General features: G+C 44.7%; 1 protein-coding gene across 1 annotated transcript; it reads right to left on the reverse strand.

Moving 5' to 3' along the window:
• Positions 1-12,965: 12,965 nt before the first annotated feature.
• On the reverse strand, positions 12,966-23,613 carry LSM7 (LSM7 homolog, U6 small nuclear RNA and mRNA degradation associated). The gene is made up of 4 exons (XM_036740992.1): positions 23,533-23,613; positions 23,306-23,396; positions 16,111-16,182; positions 12,966-13,300 (listed from the first exon to the last, which is right to left on the reverse strand). Exons 1-4 carry the CDS (start codon positions 23,536-23,538, stop codon positions 13,158-13,160), a joined length of 312 nt encoding a protein of 103 aa, XP_036596887.1. The 5' UTR covers positions 23,539-23,613; the 3' UTR covers positions 12,966-13,157.
• Positions 23,614-23,674: the final 61 nt, after the last annotated feature.

Here is a 23,674-nt window from a genome sequence, read left to right on the forward strand (position 1 = left end):
AGGAGAGAGAGAGCTAGAGCGAGAGAGAGAGAGAGAGAGAGAGAGAGAGAGAGAGAGAGAGAGAGAGACAGAGACAGAGAGAGAGACAGAGACAGAGAGACAGAGAGACAGAGAGCGAGAGCAAGAGAGAGAGAGAGACAGAGAGAGAGACAGAGAGAAAGAGAGAGGACACATAGAGAGAGGGGGAGAGATAGAAAGAAAGAGAGGAGAGGAGAGGGGAGACAGATAGGGGGGAGAGAGAGGGGAGAGAGACAGAGAGACAAAGAGAGACAAACAGAGAGACGGGGGGGGGGGGGGAGAGAGAGACAGAGAGAGAGAAAGAGGAGAGAGGAGACAGGGGAGAGAAGGAGTAGGGGAAGAGAGAAAGCAGCTCCTAGTACAATTGTCTGGCATCTAAACCTGGTATCTAACCTTCCCCTCAAACCCATTCCTCCTTCAGACTTCATTATTTCTTTTTTTTAATTTGAATTTTTTTCTTTTTTAAACCCTCCCTATGTCTTCCTGTCACCCAGATTCAGAACTTCAGAGTTGCCCTCAATTCTTTGCTCACTCACCCCACCCCCCACATCTAATCAGCTGCCAGATCTTGCCATTTCTGCCTCCACGGCCTCCCTTGGGTCTGTCCTCATCACTTCCTGCCTAGATCAGGCCTCCAGCTGGGCCTTCCTACTCCGAGAGTCCCCCCTCTCCCAGCAGTTCTCCACCTTGCTGCCATGTTCCTAAGACACAGGCCTATGCTCACCATTCCCCTGCTCAAGAAGTTTCAGTGGTTCCATGTTCTTCTAGGGTAAATTGTAAACTCTTTTAGGTACTTAAAAACCCTTCATAATCTAGCTCTGGTTGGTCTTTCCAAATTGATGCGCATTCCTCTCACACATTACAAACTGGCCTACTTAGTGTTCCCTATAAACAACTTTCCGTTTCCCACCACTTTGCCTTTGCACAGGCTGTGCCCCAGGCCTTTAATTCTCTCCTTCCTCCCTTTCACTAATAGAATCCCTAGTTTCCTTCAAAGTCCAGCCCGGGTGCCACTTCTGTAGGAGGCCTTTCCTGACACACCCACCTCTAGCCCCACCCCCAAGTGCTCCTCCACCACTGAAATTTAAGGGCCCGCCCAGCTCTGACTTCCTGTGTTCTAAAGTCCCTCCCAGCTCTTACATTTTCTATTTTAAGGTCCTTCCCATCTCTGACATTTTCTGCTCTAAGGTCCCTCCCAGCTCTGACACTCTGTGTTCTCAGGGCTCTCCAAGCACTGACATTCACTGTTCTAAGGTACCTCCCAGCTCTGATATCCTGTGTTCTAAGAGCCCTCCCAGCTTCTAAGAGCTCTCCTAGCTCTGACACTTGCTGTTCTAAGGTCCTGCCCAGCTCTGACATTTTCTGTTCTAAGTTCCCTCCCAGCTCTGACATCTTGTTCTCTAAGGGCCCTCCCAGCTCTGACATTTTCTGCTCCAAGGTCCCTCTCAGCTCTGACATTCTGGGTTCTAAGGCCCTCCCAGCTCTGATAGTCATTATTCTAAGGGCCCCAACAGAGGATGTCAGAGCTAGATGGCACCTGAGAATTTAAAAGACATTAAAAGCTGAGCTGGAAGATCTGATGCTGCTTACTTTGGGGTGTCTCCACCACTGTTGCTGCTACTGCTCTCTGCTGCCATCTACTGGTCTTGTGATCCTCTGCGGCCTCTTCCCCAATGGGAGAAGGGGTCTACCCAGCTCTTGACCTTTTTTTGGGGTGGGGAGAGTGGGTGTGTGCAGAGAGAAGGGGCGGGGATCGTGCTTGATACCCTTCATAGCACTTTCAAATACAGTATTTCATCTGCTACCAACTTTACTCCCAGGCTCCCAACCCTAGAGTCAGCCTGGACTCCTCACTATCTCCCACTGTGCCAAGGCCTGTTAATTTCACCTTTGCAACATTTCTTGAATACTCCCCACCACATACGCCCCTTCTGTCCTCAGACACTGCCACCCCTCTAGTACTGACCCTCATCGTCTGGCACCTTGATTACTGAGATAGCTGCTGGGGTGGCGGTGGGGGGGGTCTGCCTGCCTCTGGTCTCTCCCCACTCCACTCCCTCCTCCATTCAGGCACCAAGGTGATTTTCCTAAAGCTCAGGTCTGACCATGTCACCCCCCCCCAACACACACACACACACACACACACACACACACACACCCCAAACTCCAGAGGGCCCCATCACTCCAGGATCAACTACAAAATCCTCTGGCATTCAAAGCTTGCTGTCACCCAGCACCCCACTCCCCACCTTTCCAGTCTTCTTATGCCCCATTCCCCACCATGTACTCTTGGATCCAGCGACACTGGCCTCCTCCGGGAATGAGACACTCCATTTCTCAGCTCCAGGTATTTTTTCTGAAGGTAACAAATAAACAGCTCTCCCTCCTCATCCACCTCCTGGCTTCTCTTGCTTCCTTCAAGCCTCCACCAAATACTACCTTCCACAGGAAGCCAACATGATACCCCTTAATTCTAGTGCCTCCCTTCTCTTAATCATTTCCCATTTATCCTGTCTGTACCTGGTTTGTATGTTTCCATGTTGCCTCTCCCATTAGATTGTAAGCTCCTTAAGGGCAAGGACTGTCTTTTGCCTCTTTTGGTATCTCCAGTGCCTAGCGCATAGTAGGTGGCTAATAAATGAAAAAGGGAGACCACCACAAAAACAAAGGAAGGGAAGGGAGCACACAAAGCCGCACTGAAGATCTGATGACAGTGTCAGTATGGCAAAGTGGATAGAGAGAGCTGGCCTCAGAACCAGGAAGAGCTGGGTTCAAGTCTTACCTCTGACACAGGCAAATGTGTTGTTCTGGGAATATCACAACTTCTCTAAGACCTCAAGTTACCAAGCAGGTACCAGTCTGCACTGGTAGAGGGAGGAGGTCCTTACATTGACGAAATAGCAGGTCTACCCCTCCCTTCTAAGACCAGATGACATAGAAGTCCACCACTACCTCCTTGCATTCCCATTCTCTGCCCGGGCAGGGGCTCATTGGGCAAAGCATCTGTCCTGAGTTTTTGGAGGTAGCAAACAAGCTGGTGAAGAAGGAGGCCTGGGAGGTCTTTTGCTACATCAAAGTGAGGCAAATATAAGAACATACTATATAAGAACATAGAAGTATACTATATAAATAATGTCGGCTACTCCCCCTTTGGTTCTGTTTTATTTGAAAGAATGAAAATTGGTGAGGAAGGGAATTCATGGGCAGAGCAGATGGAATGATCCAGGGTAGATGACCTAGGGGAATCTATGTAAGATGCACTGGCAAAGATGGCCAGGAACCAAAGCCCACCCATCCCGTAACCGGGAGGCAGAAATGATGAGTCATCTCACTATTCTGTCCAATGGGACAGTATTACAGAGGTTAAGCCTTGAGCACCTGGGGATTTGTGGAGTTGCCTTTGATTTTGTGTATCTTCATGATGTTTCTGGGTTATTAATGCACTCAACCATGATTTCTTCATATTCTTCTTGTATCAATAAGCCTTCAATTACACTCTTGCTTTCTTCAGATTAGGGTATTGTGAATGGCTTTTCATGCAAAATGGGTGGCTTCCCAAGGATATTTTCATTTATTATTATTTATTCATTTTTAGTTTATTTACTCAATAAACTAATGTCTACCTAGCACCTCCAGAACCAAATACAAAATGCTCTTTGGCATTCAAAGGCCTTCATAACCTAGTCCCCTCCTACCTTTCCAGCTTCTTACACCTTACCCTGCTACACGTACTCTTCAATTCAGTGACAATGGCCTCCTGGCTGTATCATGAACAAGATCCTCCATCTCTTGTCTCAGGGTGCACTGAAATGTTCTCCCTCCTCCTCTCTGCCTATTGACCTCCCTGGCTTACTTGAAGTCCTAACTAAAATCCCATGTTCTACAGAAGTCTTTCCCAACCCCTCTTAATCCTAGTACCTTCCTCTGTTAATTATTGCCTATTTAGTCTGTATAGAGCTTGTTTTGTATATATTTGTTTGCTTGTCTTTGTCCCATTAAATTGTTAACTCCTTGAGGGCAAGGACTGTCTTTTGTCTCTTTTTGTATCCCCCACACTTAGCACAGCTCTTAGCACATAGTTGTTGTTCAGTTACTTTTTGTTCATTTGTTTCCAGTCTGTCCAACTCTTTGTGATGCCATGTAGGATATTCTTCGAAGAAATACTGGAGTGGTCTGCCATTGAGGCAAACAAGGTTAAATGATTTGCCCAGGGTAACATAGCTAGTAAGTGTCTGAGAGCAGATTTGAACTCAAGAAGATGAGTCTGCTGCAGGCCTGGCACTCTACTGTGCCACTTACTACAGTATATATATGTGTGTGTGTGTGTGTGTGTGTGTGTGTGTGTGTGTGTGTATGTATATACGTGTATATATGTATGTATATGTATACATATACATATATATAGATACACACAATATATACATAATATATACACTATATATATACACACAGTACATATGTATATACAGCATAGTATATAGTAGGTGCTTAATAAATGTTTATCAATTGGTTGATTGATTCCCACCAACTATCCTCTCACACAGCTAGAAACCATCTATTCTCTGACATCTATTTCCAGGTTATCCTACAAAGATGGCCAAGTTCTGTTAGAAATTGTGTCTTTGATTTAAACTTGCCAGAGACCCTGTTCTGAAGCCTTCTGAGGCTGTCGCTGATTTGGTCGTTAATATTCTTATTTTTCTACTTCAAAAAAGTGGAATACACAGATTCTCCTAGAGTATTGCAATATATAATGTTCCTCATATAGCTCTTCCTTAATAGCCACCTATACCTGCAAGTGAAATAGCAATTCATCAGGGATGGGCTGCCATGGTGAGCTCATCCCCCAAGGTCTGGCCCAGCTCAGTAGCTGGAGAGCCCTGGAGGCCATCTCTAGCTCTTTTTGTAAACCTGAGCTAGTCTCTCCCAACCAACTAGGGAAAGGGGAAAGGGAATAAGTTCGCATTTCTAGAATACCTTCTGTGGGCCTGGGCCATCTCCAGTTGTACTGATCTATATCTGGCCACTGGACCCAAATGGCTCCAGAGGAGAAAGTGAGGCTGGTGACTCTGCACAGCCCGGCCTCACTTAAATCCAATTCACTTGCAAGTCACGGCATCATCTTCCTGATGTCATGGTTCTCTTCGAGAACAAAGGACAAACAATAACTGTGTGCCAAGCATTGTACTAAGAGCTTCACAAATATTATCTCATTTGATTCTCACAATAACCCTGCAAGGTAGATGTTGTCATTATCTCTATTTTGCAGTTGAGGAAACTGAGGCAAACAGAGGTTAAGCGATTTGCCCAAGGTCACACAACTACTGTCTGAGGCAGGATTTGAACTCAGGTCTTTCTGACTCCAGGTCCAGGGCTCTTTAACCACTGTACCACCTATCTGCTCACCTAACCAAAAGAACCTTTAGTTTTGTTAAGTGTGGGTTTTGAACTCAGTTTTCTCCCCAGTCTTTTGGGCTTCCTTAGTTATGCATTTGAATTATGGCTAGAAAATCTATTTTAATTCCGGTGGTGGTGGTGGTGGTTGTCCTTCCTTCTCGAAGAGGACCAAAATGACATCACTATGGTGGGGTCAAGGCACAGTGTGTCCGACTGTGGCTGAGTAGACCAACGCAAGCTCAGAAGGCTCTATCACAGGTCAGGCACAAATAGGTCATATATCCCCAACAGGTGTGGATTTTAATTCCTATTATTTAACCCCTGATCTGAATAAATCATGTCCAGGGACTCAACGCAAGCAGAAAGGAGGTAAATGAGACTCTTCTCAAACTACATCCTCATTTCTATCATGCCCTTCACAGTCCCTGTAAATTATCCAGGCTGGTTGAAGAAGATCAAAAAAAGGCTGGTAACCTTTGCCTTACTTTCCATCCATAACCAAGATCTTTGTTTTCCCTTCACAAATAGTTGGAGCTGTCCGGAAATGGAACGGCACATATCTGGAAGCAGTTTGTTCGTTGTCAAACAAGCTTCAAGCTGGGGCCAGATGATGACACTGGGAATATTACAGAAGGTATGGGTTGGCGCTAATATTCTACGATTCTAGCCACTGTCCTATCCTTGGCTGTTGGGAGAAAGGAGACACAGACAGAGCAAGGCTTCGCCATTGACAGTCAGATCGGAGAATGGTTAAGCAAACTGTGGTATGTGAATGCAGAATATTGCTTTGTCTTAAGAGATGAAGAACTGGGGAAAAGCGTGGGAAGACTCATTCAGTGATGCAAAGTGATATTAGTGGAACCAAGAAAATGAGATATACGATGACTATGGCAACATAAATAGAAAGAAAAAAGGAAAGGAAACTGGATTTTGTGACACTGTGTAATTCTGGTTTGTTTTTTTTTTTTTTGAGGGAGGAAGGCAGGGCAATTGGGGTTAAGTGACTTGCCCAAGGTCACACAGCTAATAAGTGCATCAAGTGTTTGAGGTCACATTTGAACTCAGGTCCTCCTGACTCCAGGGCCTCTACTCACTGTGCCACCTACCTGCCCCTACTGTGTAATTCTAATGGTCAAGCTTGTTCCCAAAGAAGAAAATGCTCCCCCTCCCCTTATTTACCAAAGCAAGATACTGCATATACTGTCAACTCACTTGGTTTCTTGGTTACTTTTGCTGAATTATTTTTTCTCCTTTTTATTCTTTGCTAACAGAGTGACTTTCTAGAGAAATAAGAGGGAAGGGAGAGATATGCAAATGAAGGTGATGTAAAAACAAAAGATAATTAATTGGGTATTTTTTTGTTTTATTGTTGTTGTTTTAATCAGACCTTTGATTTCATCAGTATAGAGAACTTCCTGATGAGCAAATTCCCTTGGACAAATGCGAGTCAGTAACTACTCTGTAACTTCAGCAGCTTAAAGCAGGAATTCTTAACCCTAGATCAATGGATAGATTTGGGGGTGGGCATGGGAGGTGGTCTGTGAATGTGTATGGGAAAAAAATATACCTTTATTTTCACTAATCTCTAAATGAAATGTAGCATTTCCTTAGATTTAAAAAAAAAAGTTACTCTGAGAAAGGGTTCGTGATGCGGAAAAGAGAGATGCCTACAGCACAGAGAGGCTAATTGGTTTTTCCAGGGTCACACAGCCAGTGTGTGTCAAAGGCAGGTCTTGACCCTAAACCTTACTAACTCTCTATCCACTATCAAAAAAGGCAGAGGTAAAACAGGTCTTAGAGAGAGTTAGGCACAGGGGTGATGAGCCTGCAGCCTTGAGGCCATATGTGGCTTTCTAGATCCTTAGATGCAGCCTTTTGAGTGGGTCCAAGTTTTACAGAACAAATCCTTTTATTAAAGGGATTTGTTCTGTGAAGTTTGGATTCGGTCAAAGGACTGCACTTGAGGATCTAAAGGGCCACATGTAGCCTCAAGGCTGCAAGTTCTCCACTCCTGGTTAGGGTGATGAGAACTGATAAGCAGTTATTAAAGGGGGGTAGGGGTGGGCCAGGGAGGTGTTGATGAATATTTTGCCCACTGGAGAAACAGACTCAGAAGAAAAAGGTATTTGCCAAGGTCACATACTCAGCATGTGGCAGACCCATTACTTTAATCCAGGTCTCTTAAGATGTCAAAAACAGAACATTTTCCTTAGTTCTGAGTGGTTTTTCTTGGCTTGCAAGGGATCAGCTGCTAGGTCTGAAATCTGCTACTCTTTGGCCCTCTTATCTTGGGGGTATCGTGGGCCACATCCATTGGCAGCTGGGGTCCAGTGAAAATGGAGCCTGTGGGCTTTGCTCCGTTCAGAGGCCTGGATCATCCTAGCTTAGTTGCTCTGACCAGGGGCATTAGGAGTTCAGGTGAGGAATTACCTGTTCCTGACACTAAGCCCTGGGGATCCTGTTTCCCATTCTCCAGGTTATCCTCATCCTGCCTGACCCCATTTTCCTGTTCCATGTGACTCCTGCATCTGTCTCAGGTGCACCTCATCCCTGCCTCCATCCCGAAATGGATCCACTCAGCTCTCACTAAAGTGAATTGTTCAACTAAGGTTTAGGAGAGGATGATAAGGACAAAGACCTGTCTCACTGGGGTCTTCAGTACCTGGCTTAGTGACTCTGCTTGATTGTTTACTCTCTATGTAGTTTTGGACAAATCATTTAAGCTCTGTAGGCCTCAGTTTCCTTCTCAGTAAAATGAAGAAGTTAACAATGGTCAATTAGGCAGCTAGGATAGGGGTCTGTATATAGAGCTGAAAAAGGACCTGAGTTTGAATTCTACTTTATACACTTCCTAGTTGTGTGACCCTGACTTGGTTTCCTCATTCTGTAGAAACTTGGAGAAAGAATAGGGAAACAGGATCCCCAGGGCTTAGTGTCAGGAACAGGTAATTCCTCACCTGAAGTCCTAATGCCCCTGGTCAGAGCTTCTAAGCTAGAATGATCCAGGCCTCTGAAGGGAGCAAAGCCCACAGGCTCCATTTTCACTGGACCCCAGCTGCCAATGGACTTGGCCTAACATACCCCCAAGTTAAGAGGGCCAAAGGGGAGCAGATGTCAGACCTAGCACCTGGTCCCTGCAAGCCCCAGGGAAAACCCCAAGAAAAACCACCCACAACAGCACCTATCTCACAGGGTTGTTATGAGGGCAAAATTATGGGTAAAGTGATCTATAAACCTTGGAGCACTGTATATAATGCTAGTTCTCATTAGTCAACAATCATTTACATGTGCCATGCACTGAGCTCAGCAAAAAAAAAAACCCACAAAGACAAAATGGTCCCTACCCTACACATCCTGATAGGAGGAGGCAATTCTAAGGTCCTTTCCAGTTATAAATACACCCACTTTCCCTGATGCCACCCAGGAGCACTCAGTTACACTTGTTCATGGACTCAGTGACAAAAGTTTCTCCCCTTTTAAGCAATATGCTTGAATTTCACTGGCAACACCCCCTCAAGCTAATCAATATACAGACTATCTCCTAATTAAGCAAACAGTTTGTTGGCTCCCTCAACTAGACCCTGAGATCCTCTGAGGGGAGAGATTTTCTTTGCTTTTTATTGGTATTCCCAATGCTTGACACACTGTAATTGCTTTATTAATAAATGCTTTTCTCACTCACTCATTGAACATTCTCTCCTTCCCCACCCTCCTTCCAAAGAGGACAGATTCACAGATAAATGATACAAGAGAAGGCAAGATCAGTGCCAAGGAAGGATACAAGCAAAGTAGAAAGAGTGAGAGAAGACCTAGGCTATGAGAAGACTTGTATGAACTGATGCAAAATGAAGGGGGAGGAGAACAAAGTACATAGTAAACACAATATTTGTAAAGATGATCAATTTCAAAAGACAGGAACTCAGATCAACATAATAAAAAACCACTACTCCCAAGGACTCATGATGAAACATGGTATCCAGCCCCACAGAAAAAATTGATGAACTCAGAATGCAGATAGAAGCTTAATTTTTTTCTATTTCTTTCTTTAAAAAAGGCAGAAATTTGTTTAGCATAATTATACATCTTTGTAAGGGATTTAATTTGTTTTTGTCTTCTCAGTGGGTGGGGGAGAGAGAGGGAGAAAATTTGGAACTGAAAATAAAATAAAATTGAACTTAATGATGAAAAAAAAGGCCAAGGCTAGAATTCTGGCTCTGGTATTTGCTGCCTGTGTGTCCCTGAGAAGTGACTTCCTTTCTCTTCTCGTGATGCAGCTGAACCTTTATGTCTCATCATCTCTTCTCCCCCCTCCCCCCATTACATTATGAACTAAGACCAAGGCTTTCTTTCTATTTATTCTCCCAGTACCTAGCACAGTACTTGGCACAGATGAGGAATTGATGTCTAAAGAAGCTAATAAGTGACTTGCCCAGGGTCAGACAATGTGAGAGATGGGATTTGAACTCGGGTCTTCTTGACCCCTAGTCCATCTCTATCCATTTCGCCATAATGGGCTTGTGGGCTCACAAGTAGAAGAGGATATCCTTGACAAGGAGAAGAATCACATTCTCCTGAGAAGCTACAGCAAAGGATGAGGGACAATTTAGAGAAATGTCATGGTATCTGGTAGGGGAAGTGAAGATATTCACAAGAAATGGCTTCAGTTTTCTTGGTAGAGTATGAAGGGAGGTGATTCCATAAGGGGATGTCCGAGATAGGCAGTGGGAAGCATGAGTCAACCAGGAAAGAACAGCAGGATTGTCATGTATTTGTGGTGGACCCAGTTGGCATGGCTTTGTGACTTCCATTTTGTTCAGCCACAGCATGGTAGGATTAGGGAAGGTAGACAGATGGTGGGGGCCACTCAGGCTGAAAGGTGTAAATGATAGGACAAAGGAAAGCCACATGAATACATTCATAGGTTCCTTGGTAAATACTTTACACCTTTTTTAAAAATTGTGAATCTATCATCAACAATTATAAATATTTGAAGATACAAAGAACAGGAAAAGAGGATTGCATTAGAAACTGAACTTCTGGTGTGTGGTTTTTCTAAAAAACAAGCGCTATGTCGAACTTGACAAAGTAGTTATAAAATTGCTCTCCTTTGGTACCTTCCCCCCCCCCTTCCTTGTATTAAAAAAAACACTTTATTGATGCCTTTTCCCCATACTTGTCACTGCTTACTAACCCACCTTTCCTTCCTCCCCAAATTATAACGGCAGCTAGGTGTAGGCATATCCAAATTCAAATCTAGCCTCAGACACTTACTAGCTGTATGACCCTGGGCAAGTCACTTAACCTCTCTGCCTCAGTTTCCCCATATGTAATATGGGAATAATAACAGCAGCCACCTCCCAGGGTGATTGTGATGATCAAATGAGATAATAATGGTAAAGTGCATAACACAGAGCCGGGTACATAGCGAACACTATATAAACGTTACCTATTATTACTAAATCAAAAGAGAAACCTACCCTTGGAACAAATACGTACAATCAAACAAACTGATATGCTAATCATGTTTGAGATGTATCTAATTCCGCAACGTGGGCAATCTATCGCCTCTCTGCCAAGAGGAAAAGGAGTATTTCACACTGTGATTGGCTGATGCTTGGGTCAGAAATTCTTTGTTCTTTTCTTTTTTGCATTTCACTCTGCATCCATCTATAAAAATCTTTATTTCCCTAAATCTTTCATATTCGTCATTCTAATAGCACAATAACATTATATTACATCCATAATGCCACAATTTGTTTATCCATTTCCAAATTGATGGATGCTTATTTCGTTTCCAGTTCTTTGCTAGCCTTAGCGTACTTTGCAGAAAACTGTAGGTAGCTTTTCTGGTCTAACATCCTCATTTTGTGAAATTGAATTCGGGAAGGTTAAATGATTGGCCCCAGGCCACGAGGCTAAGTGATAGAACCTGGATTCAAATCCAGATGTTTGTGGCTCAACCTACTTCATGGAACCCAGTTGCCTCTAAACTGGAACTGTATAACAATAAAAAGCTGGAAAATAGGAGACCCTTTAGACAGGGGTGTGCTGGCAAATGCTTAACAACTTTCTCCAAAAATGCAAGCCATGCTTTTAAGTTTAATCAGCACATATTTATTGCCATTTTCTCCACTACTTTCTTAATTAGAGACAATTAATGAAACAATAAACCAAGCCCTCATTTGCAGTTAGCCCATTTCTTAGGTGTAAATGCTCATACTGAAAATTCAACCATCTGCCCATCGGCTTGGACGAGCTGATTCTAGCACAGCCCTGCTTTTAGAACGAGAACGACTTTAAGGAATAGCTAAGCCCAATTGTCCTATAGCTGTAACCTAAGAACATCTGGAGTCAGAACCTGGGCTTTACTTACCTGTGTGACTTTTGGGCCTTCTCACCTCAACTTAGCACATCTGGCCTAGGAAGCATTTAACAGCTTGTAGAGGAGTTATCTCTGTCATCCTTTGCCCAAAGGCCTCAAGTGAAGAGGAAACCCACTACCTTCCAAGGAAGCCCACTGCACTTTGGGATAGCTTTTAATGTTAGCATTTTTCTTATGTCAAACCTAAATGTCTTTTTTTCCCTGTAACTTCCCTTTATGGCTCTTAGTAGTATCCTTTGGGGCCAAGAAAGACAATTTTAATTCCTTGTCCCCATAACTCTCCACACAATGCATCTAAGAGCTGATTTTATACAGCCAGGCCCTAATTATTGCTAAATAGGAATTAGTGCTAGCATTATCTGAATTAGCTAATTTCCATTGGGATGGACCAGATTTGACATAATCCTAACTCCTGATATTCCTTATTTCTATTCATTCAGACCTGCACTTCTAAGGTTCACAAAGAACTCGACATCTGAACCTTTTGAAGGCAGCCATCCCATTATGCCAAGCCTTCCTTTCTCCAGCCCATCAACATGGCACAAACAGGGCCCCTCTTCATCTCTGCCGCCTTTCTCTGGACACTCTCCAATTGATCGTCTTCCCTCGTATTCGATTTGCAGAACCAAACATAACACTTCAGATATTGTCTCACTCATACAGCACAGGGCCTGCACTGGAATTTCCTCTTATTCCTGGACAACAGAAGTGCCTCTTACTGCAGCTTGAGACTTCCCTAGGCATCCTGACTGCTACATCCCTGTCATTCCTACTGAGCTAGCCCACCACTGAAAACCTCAGATCTTCTTCAAACTGCTATCTTGTTACACCTCTCCCATGCCTTGAACCCAAGAAGTTCAAACGTAAACTCAGTGCAATTTAAGGCTTTACGAGCTTTAAACTGCACTAAGACTTTCTGGGGCACCCTATATTTATGCTAACTTCCACCCCATGAGTTGTAACCTGTCCAAGATGTTTTTGAATCCTAACTCTCATTTCTAAGGTCTATATCCCAGAATAGTACAAACAACTTTATGACAAGGCAGTTCCGTTTTCTAGAGCTCAGAGGACCCAGAGATTCATCTTTAGTACTAAGGATTCTGTCAAATCTGGCCTGTGATTCTGATCCGTCCCACTAATACCAAAAGATAAGAGAAGGAAGAGCTTATGCTTAACCAATTTGTTTTGCAATTTTATTAGAAAAAAAAAAACAACAAAAAAAGTCTCTTCTGTCCCCGCTGGCAAATTGTAATGAGTCCTTTTGGAAAAGGAAGATATTTCCCTGCTGAAATGAAAACTCAAAGCCCTGTTCAACAGAGCTGCTTCAAAGCTCCCAGGCATATCTGGACACAGCCTAGGGCTATCCATCCTGCTGTTGGATGAAAGGGTTTGGAATGGCCTCCATGCCATCCTGAGGACAAATCAGTACTACTGAGGTACCTCTGCAGACCACGAGCCCCAGCTGACGAGTGTCTTCAGTGAGCTTGTACTGGTCATCAGGATCTGAAAGGCAACCACAAAAGAGGAGCCTGTATCAGTAAGGCAAGATTTACGATATCGATGGTGACCATGCATATGCCTGCATAGTTTGGAATCACAAAATATAAGAGCCTCTCTCTATAGAAGGCAGAAGAAGTAAAACACATATTCAGATACCAGAGGATCAAATCCCAAAATCAATAATTCCAATTTGACACAGCAACAACTGTATCCCAAAACCAGTAAGTCTATTTCAATATAACAGCAAGGAAATTAAAATACAATATCACAGCAAGGAGCCAAGTCATCCTGTAACCTTCCCCTCTGCTAGGGCCTTCCCATAAACACTCACTCATGAATCCTAACTGCCTGTTTGCCTGGGTCCTCTCCTCCTGCAGTTCTCTCTGTCTCTCCATCTCTTGAAGTTCTCTCTTCTTCTCACAGTTCTGTCTTCTTTGAAGCTCTCTCTAATCTGAGCTTAACAGCTACCCTCAGGATGGATATGGATACACACACACACACACACATATATACACACACATACATACATATATATCCTCTTTAGGGCCCAAGGGCTTCACACCTACTTAGCAAAAAGGTATGGGCCTTCCTACAAACAAGCCTCCCCTAATCAAGCTTCCCTTAACTAGCTCCACCCGAGGGCTAATGAGAAAGCCTGGGGCCTGTTGCACAGCCTACAGCTAGACGGTAGCACACTTATCACAGAATGGCCTATGGGGCCTTGCAACTATAGTGTTTGGGGGCCATAGGTTGGCTGTGTGCGATGGTGCCACACATTGTAGATGTTCAAAGCTGTAAACTAAAGCAGGAAGATTTCATTTATTTTCAGGGCTCGATATGCTTTGTGGCAGCCCGGGAAGTCTTGCTAGTTTTCTGGGTCAAATTTTAATCCTGACGGGCTCTGTCTATAATGCAAGACAACTTATAATTCAACAGTTCCTATTTGTTAGAAATGTCCAGCTTCTGTGGAGGCTCCCAGTCTGTGGAATCAGAATTGGGGAGCCAATTGGATAGACCTGCTCCAGACCCCTCCCCACAGCGCCCCAATTTTCTCTCACATCTCCACCTAGTATGATGGCGACTTAGGAATCCTACCAACTGAGCCTCAGAGCAGTGGGAAAAGACTGGTGTAACCGCAGGCCAAATCTGGGGAGCAGCATCTTGGCATGCCATCAGACTTCCTTCTCCTCTGCCATGCCCAGCAGCACCCCCCAGGGGATGTCTCCCTGTCCTCCCCCAACTTGTTCTGGAAGTGTCTGGGGAGCAGACGATTCCATAGTGCTCTTACACTCCCTGCTCCTGGCTCCCCGGCCTTGAGTATTTCTGGGTAAGCCAGGGCTTAGTCTGCTGTTGCAACAATTTGGCTAGCAGCTGTTGTGGGGGTAAAAGACCAACAGAAGCCCAAGAACAAGAATGGTGCCAGCACAGGTTCTTTTGATCTATTTTGTTTTAGGGGGTTACCAATCTTATTTCAATCCAACATACAAATATCATTCACTTAGCTCAGGGGAAAAAGCCAGCACCCTGAACTTCAGAGCAAATACAAACAAATTACAAACACACATTATAAACAGACCAAATGCAATTCACAGGTACCAAGAAACCATCAATATTGGGTTGATGAGCTGGGAGGCTCTTGCTGCCCAGAGTCCGCCAACACTCCTCCAGGAGTGAGAGCCTCAAGCAAACAACTCTGTTCTCTCTTTTTATACAGTCTTTGGACGTCATCAACTGTCATCTGAGGGACCAGAACTTAGGCTCCTACTATCGCCTCTGGTCTTAGCAACTCCCCTTAGGGTCCTGAGGGCTTCACGCCCACATCAGCTTAGCACCTAGTAATTAGGGTTTTGGGCCTGGGGCTTTGTACCTAGTGAGGCTCAATCAAAGACACTTAATTAATTTAGCATTCTAAAACAGTAAAAAAGTCCCAACTTAATTAATATTACATCTGCCCTTCCCTTAAATATGCCACATAAAGGCCTACTGCTTTGAACACTGAATGGCCAGGCTAGTTCTTCTGTAAATTCCCAAACCACTCTATTGGACCAGAACACTCCCATGCTAAAAGAAAAGCTTCCTGTTGCTTCCTTAGTGTGAATCTGGTTTGAATTACCCCAGATGAGTGGCCAAACTGGCTACAATAGAGATTAATAGAATTTGAACCATAGTCACTCAACAAAGGGGCTACTGGGTCTGCTAAGTATGGCTGTGGAAACCAAACCTAACCTACTTTCTTTCTTTATTCCTGAGTATGTTGGTCCAGGGTCATAGCTGGAAGCACAAACTATCCCTCATGTTTGCAATGGGCTTTTCTCCTTGGCCCCTTTTCCATCTGCTGAAATACTTCCATTTGTTCAAGGAAAATTTAGGCCACTTTCTCATGGGATCTAGTGTTAGAAGGGACCTTCAGGTTCACATTGCCCCACAGCCTAGGTAGTGCATAAACCAGAAGAATGGGAATGAGTGACAATCAAAGTGTATACCATACCCAGATTAAATCTGTGGACCTGATGGTCCTGGCTAAGTTTGCCCCTCTCCCCTTCCCTTCCCCAAGGGAGGGCTTAGAGGGGCTACTACAGCAGGAACTTAAAACATCCAGCGAATGAATTAGCGAATATAGAATGTGTCTACATTCCTAAGAAAACCTGCTGCTAAAGCTTAATGGGTAATGAATGACTGGATCCCAATAAGGTTATCAGAAAGAGTGGTCAGTTGTATAATTAACAAAGAAAAGTATCAGTTTCCTAAATAAAATGACAATTTTAGCCAACCAGATTTATCAGCAATCAAGCTTCAAAGTTTTGCCCACCTACCTCTCATATATTCAATGGTGCCATCAAGTACCAGATTGAGCAAAGGGTCAAATCCTTTTAAGATTCCACTGGCTGGCAAAGATGAATCAGAAAGAGGAAAAGGAGAGTTATTATTTCACAGGTACATAAAAACAATATATTAAAAGCAATCATATAAGCTGCATTAAAAAAACCCAATACCCCCGCCCCATACCTCTAAATGCTTGCCTGCCTAGCCAAACCCCAGCTCTCCCTACATGTGTCCTGGAGCCAGGGATGGTGAATCTGGGCAGATAAGAGACACCAGAGCATTCAGAATTCCCTATCTGCTTCTAGCCTACCTTTTCAGATTCATCACATTGTTCTCCCCTTCATGTAAACCAGGATAACTCATCGTGGCCCATGCCAGCCTTCTCTCCTTCCTAGCAGGTCATCCTTCATGGCCCCCATTCAGTGGGTAGCCATTGAAATATTTTCATTTCTTCAAGGCTAATTTAAGCCCTACTTTCTCAAAGGATGGAGACCTAGAAGAACCCTTCGAAACCATCTAGTACAGCCCCTCATTTAATATAGATAAGTGAGGCCTTGAAAGGGGAAGAGACTTGCTCAAGGTGAAAGCCAAGAGCAGAGCCAGAATATGAGCGTAAGGCCTCTTCCTACAGCTCTGCCCTGCTCCTCTCAGGAGAGTGATCTCTCCTGCCTCAGATGCCACGCACCCATGTTCACGGCATTTTATCATACCCTAATCCATAGCTATTTCTGAATTTGTTTTGTTCCCCAGGGTAGATTGTGAGTTCCTTGAAAGAAGAGATGGTGTGGTTTCATCTCTGCATCCCTGGTGCCGGGAGCGCATAAGCCATTAATGATGGCTGGATGAACTGTAGCTCAAAGGGGTCACCCCAAGAGTAGATTATACGTTATGTGTAGAGTAGAGAAGCAATCTCACTGTGACCATAGGCTAATGAACCAATTTAATGTAAGCTGACAAATTTACTAGGTGTTTCCTATGCTCAAAGCCCTGGGCCAGGTACTGGGAATACAAGCACAAAATCACAGGCCCCACCTTTGGCTCCCTCAAAGAACCCAACATGTATGCACACACAAGAAAAGAGAAGCTCATTTGGGGAGAAGAGACCCAGGAAAGGCTGGAGGTGGGGTTTGACTCTGAAGGACTTGGGGATTTCACAGAGTAGAGCTGGAGGCAGAATGGTGAGCGAGGGAAGAGACAGAAGCCCAGTGAGTCCAGTGGGCTGCGACACAAAATAAATGAAAGACGATTATACGAAATGAGCCCAGAGAGGGGTGAGGCAGCAGACTGTGGAGGGCTCTGAATGCCAGGCCCTGGAGCTTGGTGTAGGGGAGGAAACAATGGATGGAGAGCTAAGCCCTGGATCTGAATCTCAGCTCAGGCAAGGTTGCCTCTCTGAGGCTCATCTATAAAGGAGGTTACTAAAACTGGGGGCTTGAATTGGGTAATCCATAAAATATGGGGGTCACAATCCATGACATCTATGATACCTGTTGGCTAGAGAATTCTGGGAATGTCTAATATCCTTTCCCATTATGAAGTCTATTTTTTTTTAAATGTTTGATTGTCAATTTACATGCCATGGAAGACTTGAGATTCAGCTCCTGTCTTCAAGAAGTTTATAATCTAGTTGTGGAAAGAGAGCTCTCACACTCTTACATACTAGTTCCTCCATTTGTAAAATGAGGGTGTTTTGACCATAATCCAATTCAACAAAAACTGGTTAAGTCATCAGCATACACAAAATGTGGTGCTGGGGATAAAAAGAAAACTAAAACCGTCTTTTACCCTCAAGGAACTTACATTCTACTGGAATGTAATCTAAGATAGTACCTTCTAAAAGGATCGATGATTACCTCTGGAGAACAATGTAAGACAGGGTTCAGCTTTATAAGAGTATGCTATTAAAGTATGAGCTTTAATAACCTAAAACCACACCAAGACTTTTGGGACAGTCTATTCAACAGAGCACTAAGTCATGTTGTATAAACTACAGTATGTTAGAAATGTCACAGGGCAGAGACCAAAGAAGACTTCTGAAGGAAGGAGGATAGAACTTCAGCTGGGCCTCGAAAGATCCACAATAGTGTACCAACCTCTGCAGCTAACCTGGACATGGGGTCACTAGATTCTGCCATCTGAGAGCTTGCTCTCTCTCTCTCTCTCTCTCTCTCTCAACCCTCTGGGAAAGCCATCTATACTCATTGCCGCCCTTCCCTTTCTTCTCATTATCTTTGCAATCTGGCTTTCCAACCTCACCAAACCGAAATTGCTCCATCCCAGGTGCCTAGTGATCTCTCAAGCGCCACACCTACCCCAGCTTGCTGGATACGTTCCTCCCCCTGCAGTTTCCCTAACACTGCTTTCCCGGTTCTCCTCTGAAGGCTCCTGCCCAGGCTCTATTGGTCGTTCACCACCCGCTAACTGTGGTGTCTCTCCAAGGCTCTCTTTCTTGGTGACTTCATTAGCTCCTACGGGTTCCACGATCATCTCACTATGTAGACAACACCCCGATCTGTTCTGTCCAGCCCTAGCTTCAGTCCTGCATCACTGACTGCCTGTTAGACATTTCAACTTGGAAGGTCCATAGAAATCTACAACTTAAGCTGTCCCACCCAAAATTAACTCTTCCTCCAAACCCTCCTCCCTTTCAAACATTATTACTGAGGACACTCCCATCCTTCCAGTCATCCAGGTTTGCAACATGGGTGCCATCCTCAACTCCTCAGCCCACATAACTAGCTGCTGAATCTTGTCACCTCCACATCTGGCTCTATATTCCCTCTCCAAGACTCACACAATTGCCACCCTGGTTCAGACCCTCATTATCTCTCAGCCGGACTGCCAGCCTCCAGTCTCTTCCCTGCACCAGTCCCATCCTCTACACAATTGCCAATTATGTCACACGCCCCTCCTTCTTACTCAGTAAACTCTATCGGCTCCCATCACTTCTGGGATCAAATAAAACTCCTCTGTCACTTAAAGCTCTACACAAGCAGGACCCTTCTGATCTTTCCAGTGTTCTTCAACATCACGCCGCCCAACTCCACTGTGGAGTCCACTCTCCAAGTGTGCACTAGCCACACTTGCTGTTCTTCACTGATGATGCTTCACCTCCAGTCTCTGCCTCTGCTGTCCCCCATTCCTGGAATCCTTGGTTTCCTTAACTCTAAGCACACCCCTACTGTGGGACCCCAGCTGCTAGAGCCTTCCCCCGGCTGCCCCTTGAAGCTGATGTGTTCTGTCTATGTACATATAGGTCATCTCTCCTATCTGAATGCCAACTCTGAGGCGGAAGGCTTTCATTTCTGTCTATGCCTCCCCAGCGCCTGACACAGCATGGAGGCTTCATACAGCAGATCCCATGGCCTGATGTTGTGTTACAACCTCCCTGGGCCTCATTTCCTCATCTGTGGCCCTTCCAGCTCTAGAGTCAGGCTCTTCAGAACTCTCCTGTGAGATACAGTCTACAAATGGTATTATTCCCGCTTTACCGGATGAAGAAACCAGGGCTGAGAAGGCACATGACCTGTCCAAGGCCACACAGCCACTCAGTGGCCATCCTGGCCTTCTGGGTCCACACGAGTACCTTCCACTACACCACTGCAACTTCTCGAATAATTTGGATTGAAGGGGAGAAGAGGAGGGGAAGCCTAATCCCCTTTCATATACTACTAATACTTCTAGGCAGAAATTACATCCCACTAGATTTTTCTTGAAAGGCAGCAAAGGTATTACAGAGATCAGGAAATCTGGGTTCGAATCCTGCCTCAGCACTTATTTGCTAACACAGATGTGTCACTTAATCTTTTAGGTGCTCAGCTTCCTTATCTATAAAATAAGTCACACAAGCTACCTCACAGGCTTGTTGTAAAGCTGAAAGCACTCTGCAGACCTTAAAGAAGTATAAAAATGTGAGTTATTATTGTTTCCTTGTCCAGGTAGAATATCCCTGGTTCCTTCGGTGAACTTCTTTCTCAGATGTCATCTATCGCACTGAACTTCTCTTAATGTACTTATTATGGTTATTTCTGCTTGTTTCTTTCCCCTGACAGACTGTCAGCTACACGAGGGTAGGCGCTGTTACAGAAAATTTTGTATTTTCCTAGCCTGAAACACAAGTCCTCCCGTGGTGGTGGGGGTGGGTGGGTGTGCGCGCACACGCAGGGGTGGGTCCTTAATAAATACATGTTAAAAATAAATTGGATCCCTTTGAACAGAAAATAAAACTCTCAAAAACGCAGACTCCAAAACAGTCTAATAGGAGATGCTTTGCTTTACACCTGCCTAATTTGGAACAGGTTTGTAATTTCATTGGGAACTCCTGACGCAGATTAGGGGCACTGAGAAGTTAAATGATCTGCCCTGGTCACAGAGGCAGTGCCAGAGGCTGGCCCTGAGCCTGGGTCATGTGGATTCCAAGACCAGCTTCCTATCCGTGAAGCCAACACCCTCCCTTACCTTGCTTATACACTTATGGATTTATTTTATAATTTATATTTTCAAGCCTTATTGCGTTAGGAGGGACATGGGGTCTGGAGCCAGTTCAGCTCCAATTTTATTACTAACAACCATCTCTCTGAACCTCGCATCTCTTCATCAGTGAAATGAAGCCAGATGATCTCCGAGGTTCTGTACAGCTCTCTATCTAGGATCCTAGACCCAATCTTAGCTAAGATGCGTTATCTCCCCCAGCACCCCCCAAGACAGGGATCAGCACACAGTACTGGAGTACTGGGGAGAAGTACAGCACACACTTAAACTAAGGTTTGTTGAAGGGCTATCTATTACAAGACATTGGACATTAGTTATTTGTGTTTGCATCACAAACTGCAAACCCTGCCCTGCCACTGCTACAGAACTATAGGGAGGAACTCTACTACTACTGTATGTACCTACTGTGTGTAGGTACTTATCCAGTGTTTACTGAATGACTATTATCTATCATGATTACGTGTCTTATCTAACTACTACAGGTCAAGCAGCAGGTAGTCAGAGCAAGCTTCATGACTGTGATGACTTACCCTTATGTCTCCTCCCTCTATTGGATTTCGAGCTCCACAAGGATAGGGTCTGTGTAAATTTGTGCAAAGGCACACAGCAGGTGCTTCATCAATGTTTTTGAATGAATAACATGCTACTTTTTTATTTTTATACTCCTGAGGCACCAACACTGTCCTTGTGCATTTTTTTCCACATGGAAACTGCCTCCCTCGCTATTAACTGGCAACAACTCACCTGTAATATCGTGTTTCCCCATGTGTAAGACGTATCCCTTTTCAAAAAATTTGGGGTCTAAAAAACTGGGTATGTCATACAGCGGTTGCAGATTTTTTTTTACTTGCATTTCCCACTTTTTTGCACTTGTTGTCTTTGTGCTCATTGTTTCGCATTTGTTACTGGTACATTAGGCTACATTTTGCCACGTTCTGCCCAGAAATGGCTCAGAAAAGATTTTCGTACAGTGCTGAATTCAAGTTAAAAGTGATCCAGTTTGCAAAAGTGAATGGAAATCGTGCTGCTGAACTTAAGTTTGGTCCTCCTCCAACTGAGAAAACAATCCGAGACTAGCTATGAGAAGAAGAAACCCTACTGAAAACGCCACAGCAGAAGAAGACCATGAGAGGCAAGTGAGCAAAATGGCCTGATTTAGAGAGGAATTGAAGAGCAAAGGGCAATTGGAATTCCTATCTCCACAAAGATGGTTCAGCATGAGGCAGGAAGAACTGCTGATGAAAAAGAAGTTACTGATTTCAAAGGAGGACACAATTGGTGCTTCATGTTCATGAAAGGGAATGGACTAAGCATGCATACACGCACCAGACTTGCCCAAAAGATGCCTGAAAGCTATGAGCAGAAGGTCCTTGAATTTCATCGTATCATTGTGTGAATTTTATGATGAATAAAACTTGCGTTCAATAACTTTATTTAACACTTTTTGTTTTTTTTCAAATTTTGGGCCCCAAAATGGGACCATCTTATACAGGGGAAATACAGTAACTTACAGAAGAGGCTCTTAACCTATGGTCTGTGAACTTTAAAAAAATAATTCTTTGATAGCTTGTTTCAACAGAATTGGTTCCCTTTGTAATCCCCTTTTATTTTGTGCATTTAAAAATATCATTCTGAGGGGTCTGTAGGCTTCACCAGACTACTAGTCACCCAACTTGGAGAGTGGCCTAGGGCATGGATAAGTGACTTACTTATCCACAGCCAAAAAACCAGTATGTATCAGAGGCTGGCAACTAGGATTCTTTCTGGCTGAGTCAACTGAGCTACTCTCCTAAGTACAGGTGGAGGGTAGAGATCTAGATCTGTGATCTGTGATCTGACCAACAGAATCTCAGCAAAAATCTCATTTTCCAGGTCTTTCCTGACTCCCCTTAATGAAGTAAACTCGTTCCCTCTATTGAACATCTCCAATTTATCCTGGCTGGATTTTGTTTGTCCAGTTATTTTCATATTAACTTCCCCCATTAGGCTGTGAGATACTTGAGAGCAGGGGCTGTCTTTGCTTTTCTTTGTCACTTCAGTGTCTGATGTATTGATGACGATATTTATACAGTACTTAAGTTTGCAAAGCATGTACAAATGGCTCATTTGTTCCCCATTTTATGGAAGAAAAAACTGAGGCAGAGAAAGGTTAGATGATTTGCCCAGAATTACACAGCTGGTAAGTATTTGCTCCGGGATTTAAAGACTGCATATCCTAGGTGCTTAATAAATGCTTGCTGACCGACTGACTTCCAGAATGCAGATCAGCAGCTCCTGGTCTTAGACGGCTGATGAGCACCGAAAAGTTGTGACTTGTCTGTGTCTGTCAGAGGCAGCCCTTGAACCCAGGCCTTCCAGACTCCTAGCCCAAGAGAGGCCTCTCTATCACGTACACAGTTGGCACATAATAAATGTGCACTAGATTGAATCTATCTTCGGGGCTCTTTGCCCTCCTAGACAGGTGAGCTCTCTCCCTGGGGGCAGGGGCTCCCTAACCCCGATCACTAGGCCGCTCCAGGAACCCAGAAAGTGCGGATCTAGCCAACGTCCCGGAAAAGAATGAATGGAGGGCGCTACAGAGAGGTCCGACCGGAATGTACCACCAGGCGAGGCAGGCGGGGGGAGGGAGGACGGACACCCTGGGCCAGACCATGTGACGGGACGACGGGGGGGGGGGTGAGGGGTTACTCTTACCCTCTCGGCCTCCCTGGAACTTCACGCGGATGGTCTTGTCGATGTACTTAGATAGGTCCAAGATGCTCTCCTTCTTCTTCTTCTCCTTGTCCTGCAGAGAAAGCACAGCGGATCAGGGGCCCGGGCCTCCGAGTGCCGGATCCGGCAGTCCGTCCCCCTCCCGCCCCAGCGGCTGCAGCAGCAGCGGCGGCGGCGGGCCGGCAGCAGCGTATCCCCCCTCGGCTCACCGCCATGTTGCAGCCGTCCGGGTCCCCTTTGCGTCCGGCGCCTGCGCCCTTTCACCTCTGGGAGAACGCTTCGGCGCTAACGTCAAGGAGGCGCTTGCGCAGATGGGAGAGGAGCCCGGGGCGGTGGGGGAGAGGGTAAGAA

Source organism: Trichosurus vulpecula, chromosome 1 (assembly GCF_011100635.1).
Source record: "Trichosurus vulpecula isolate mTriVul1 chromosome 1, mTriVul1.pri, whole genome shotgun sequence".
NCBI lineage: Eukaryota > Metazoa > Chordata > Mammalia > Diprotodontia > Phalangeridae > Trichosurus > Trichosurus vulpecula.

Excerpts from the sequence above, each read along its gene's own strand:
- LSM7 (XM_036740992.1), bottom strand. Across the intron at positions 16,183-23,305 it reads GTTCCAGGGAGGCCGAGAGG|CCAGTGGAATCTTAAAAGGA; the intron begins GTAAGAGTAACC and ends CATCTTTGCCAG. Across the intron at positions 13,301-16,110 it reads CACCATTGAATATATGAGAG|ATCCTGATGACCAGTACAAG; the intron begins GTAGGTGGGCAA and ends GTTGCCTTTCAG.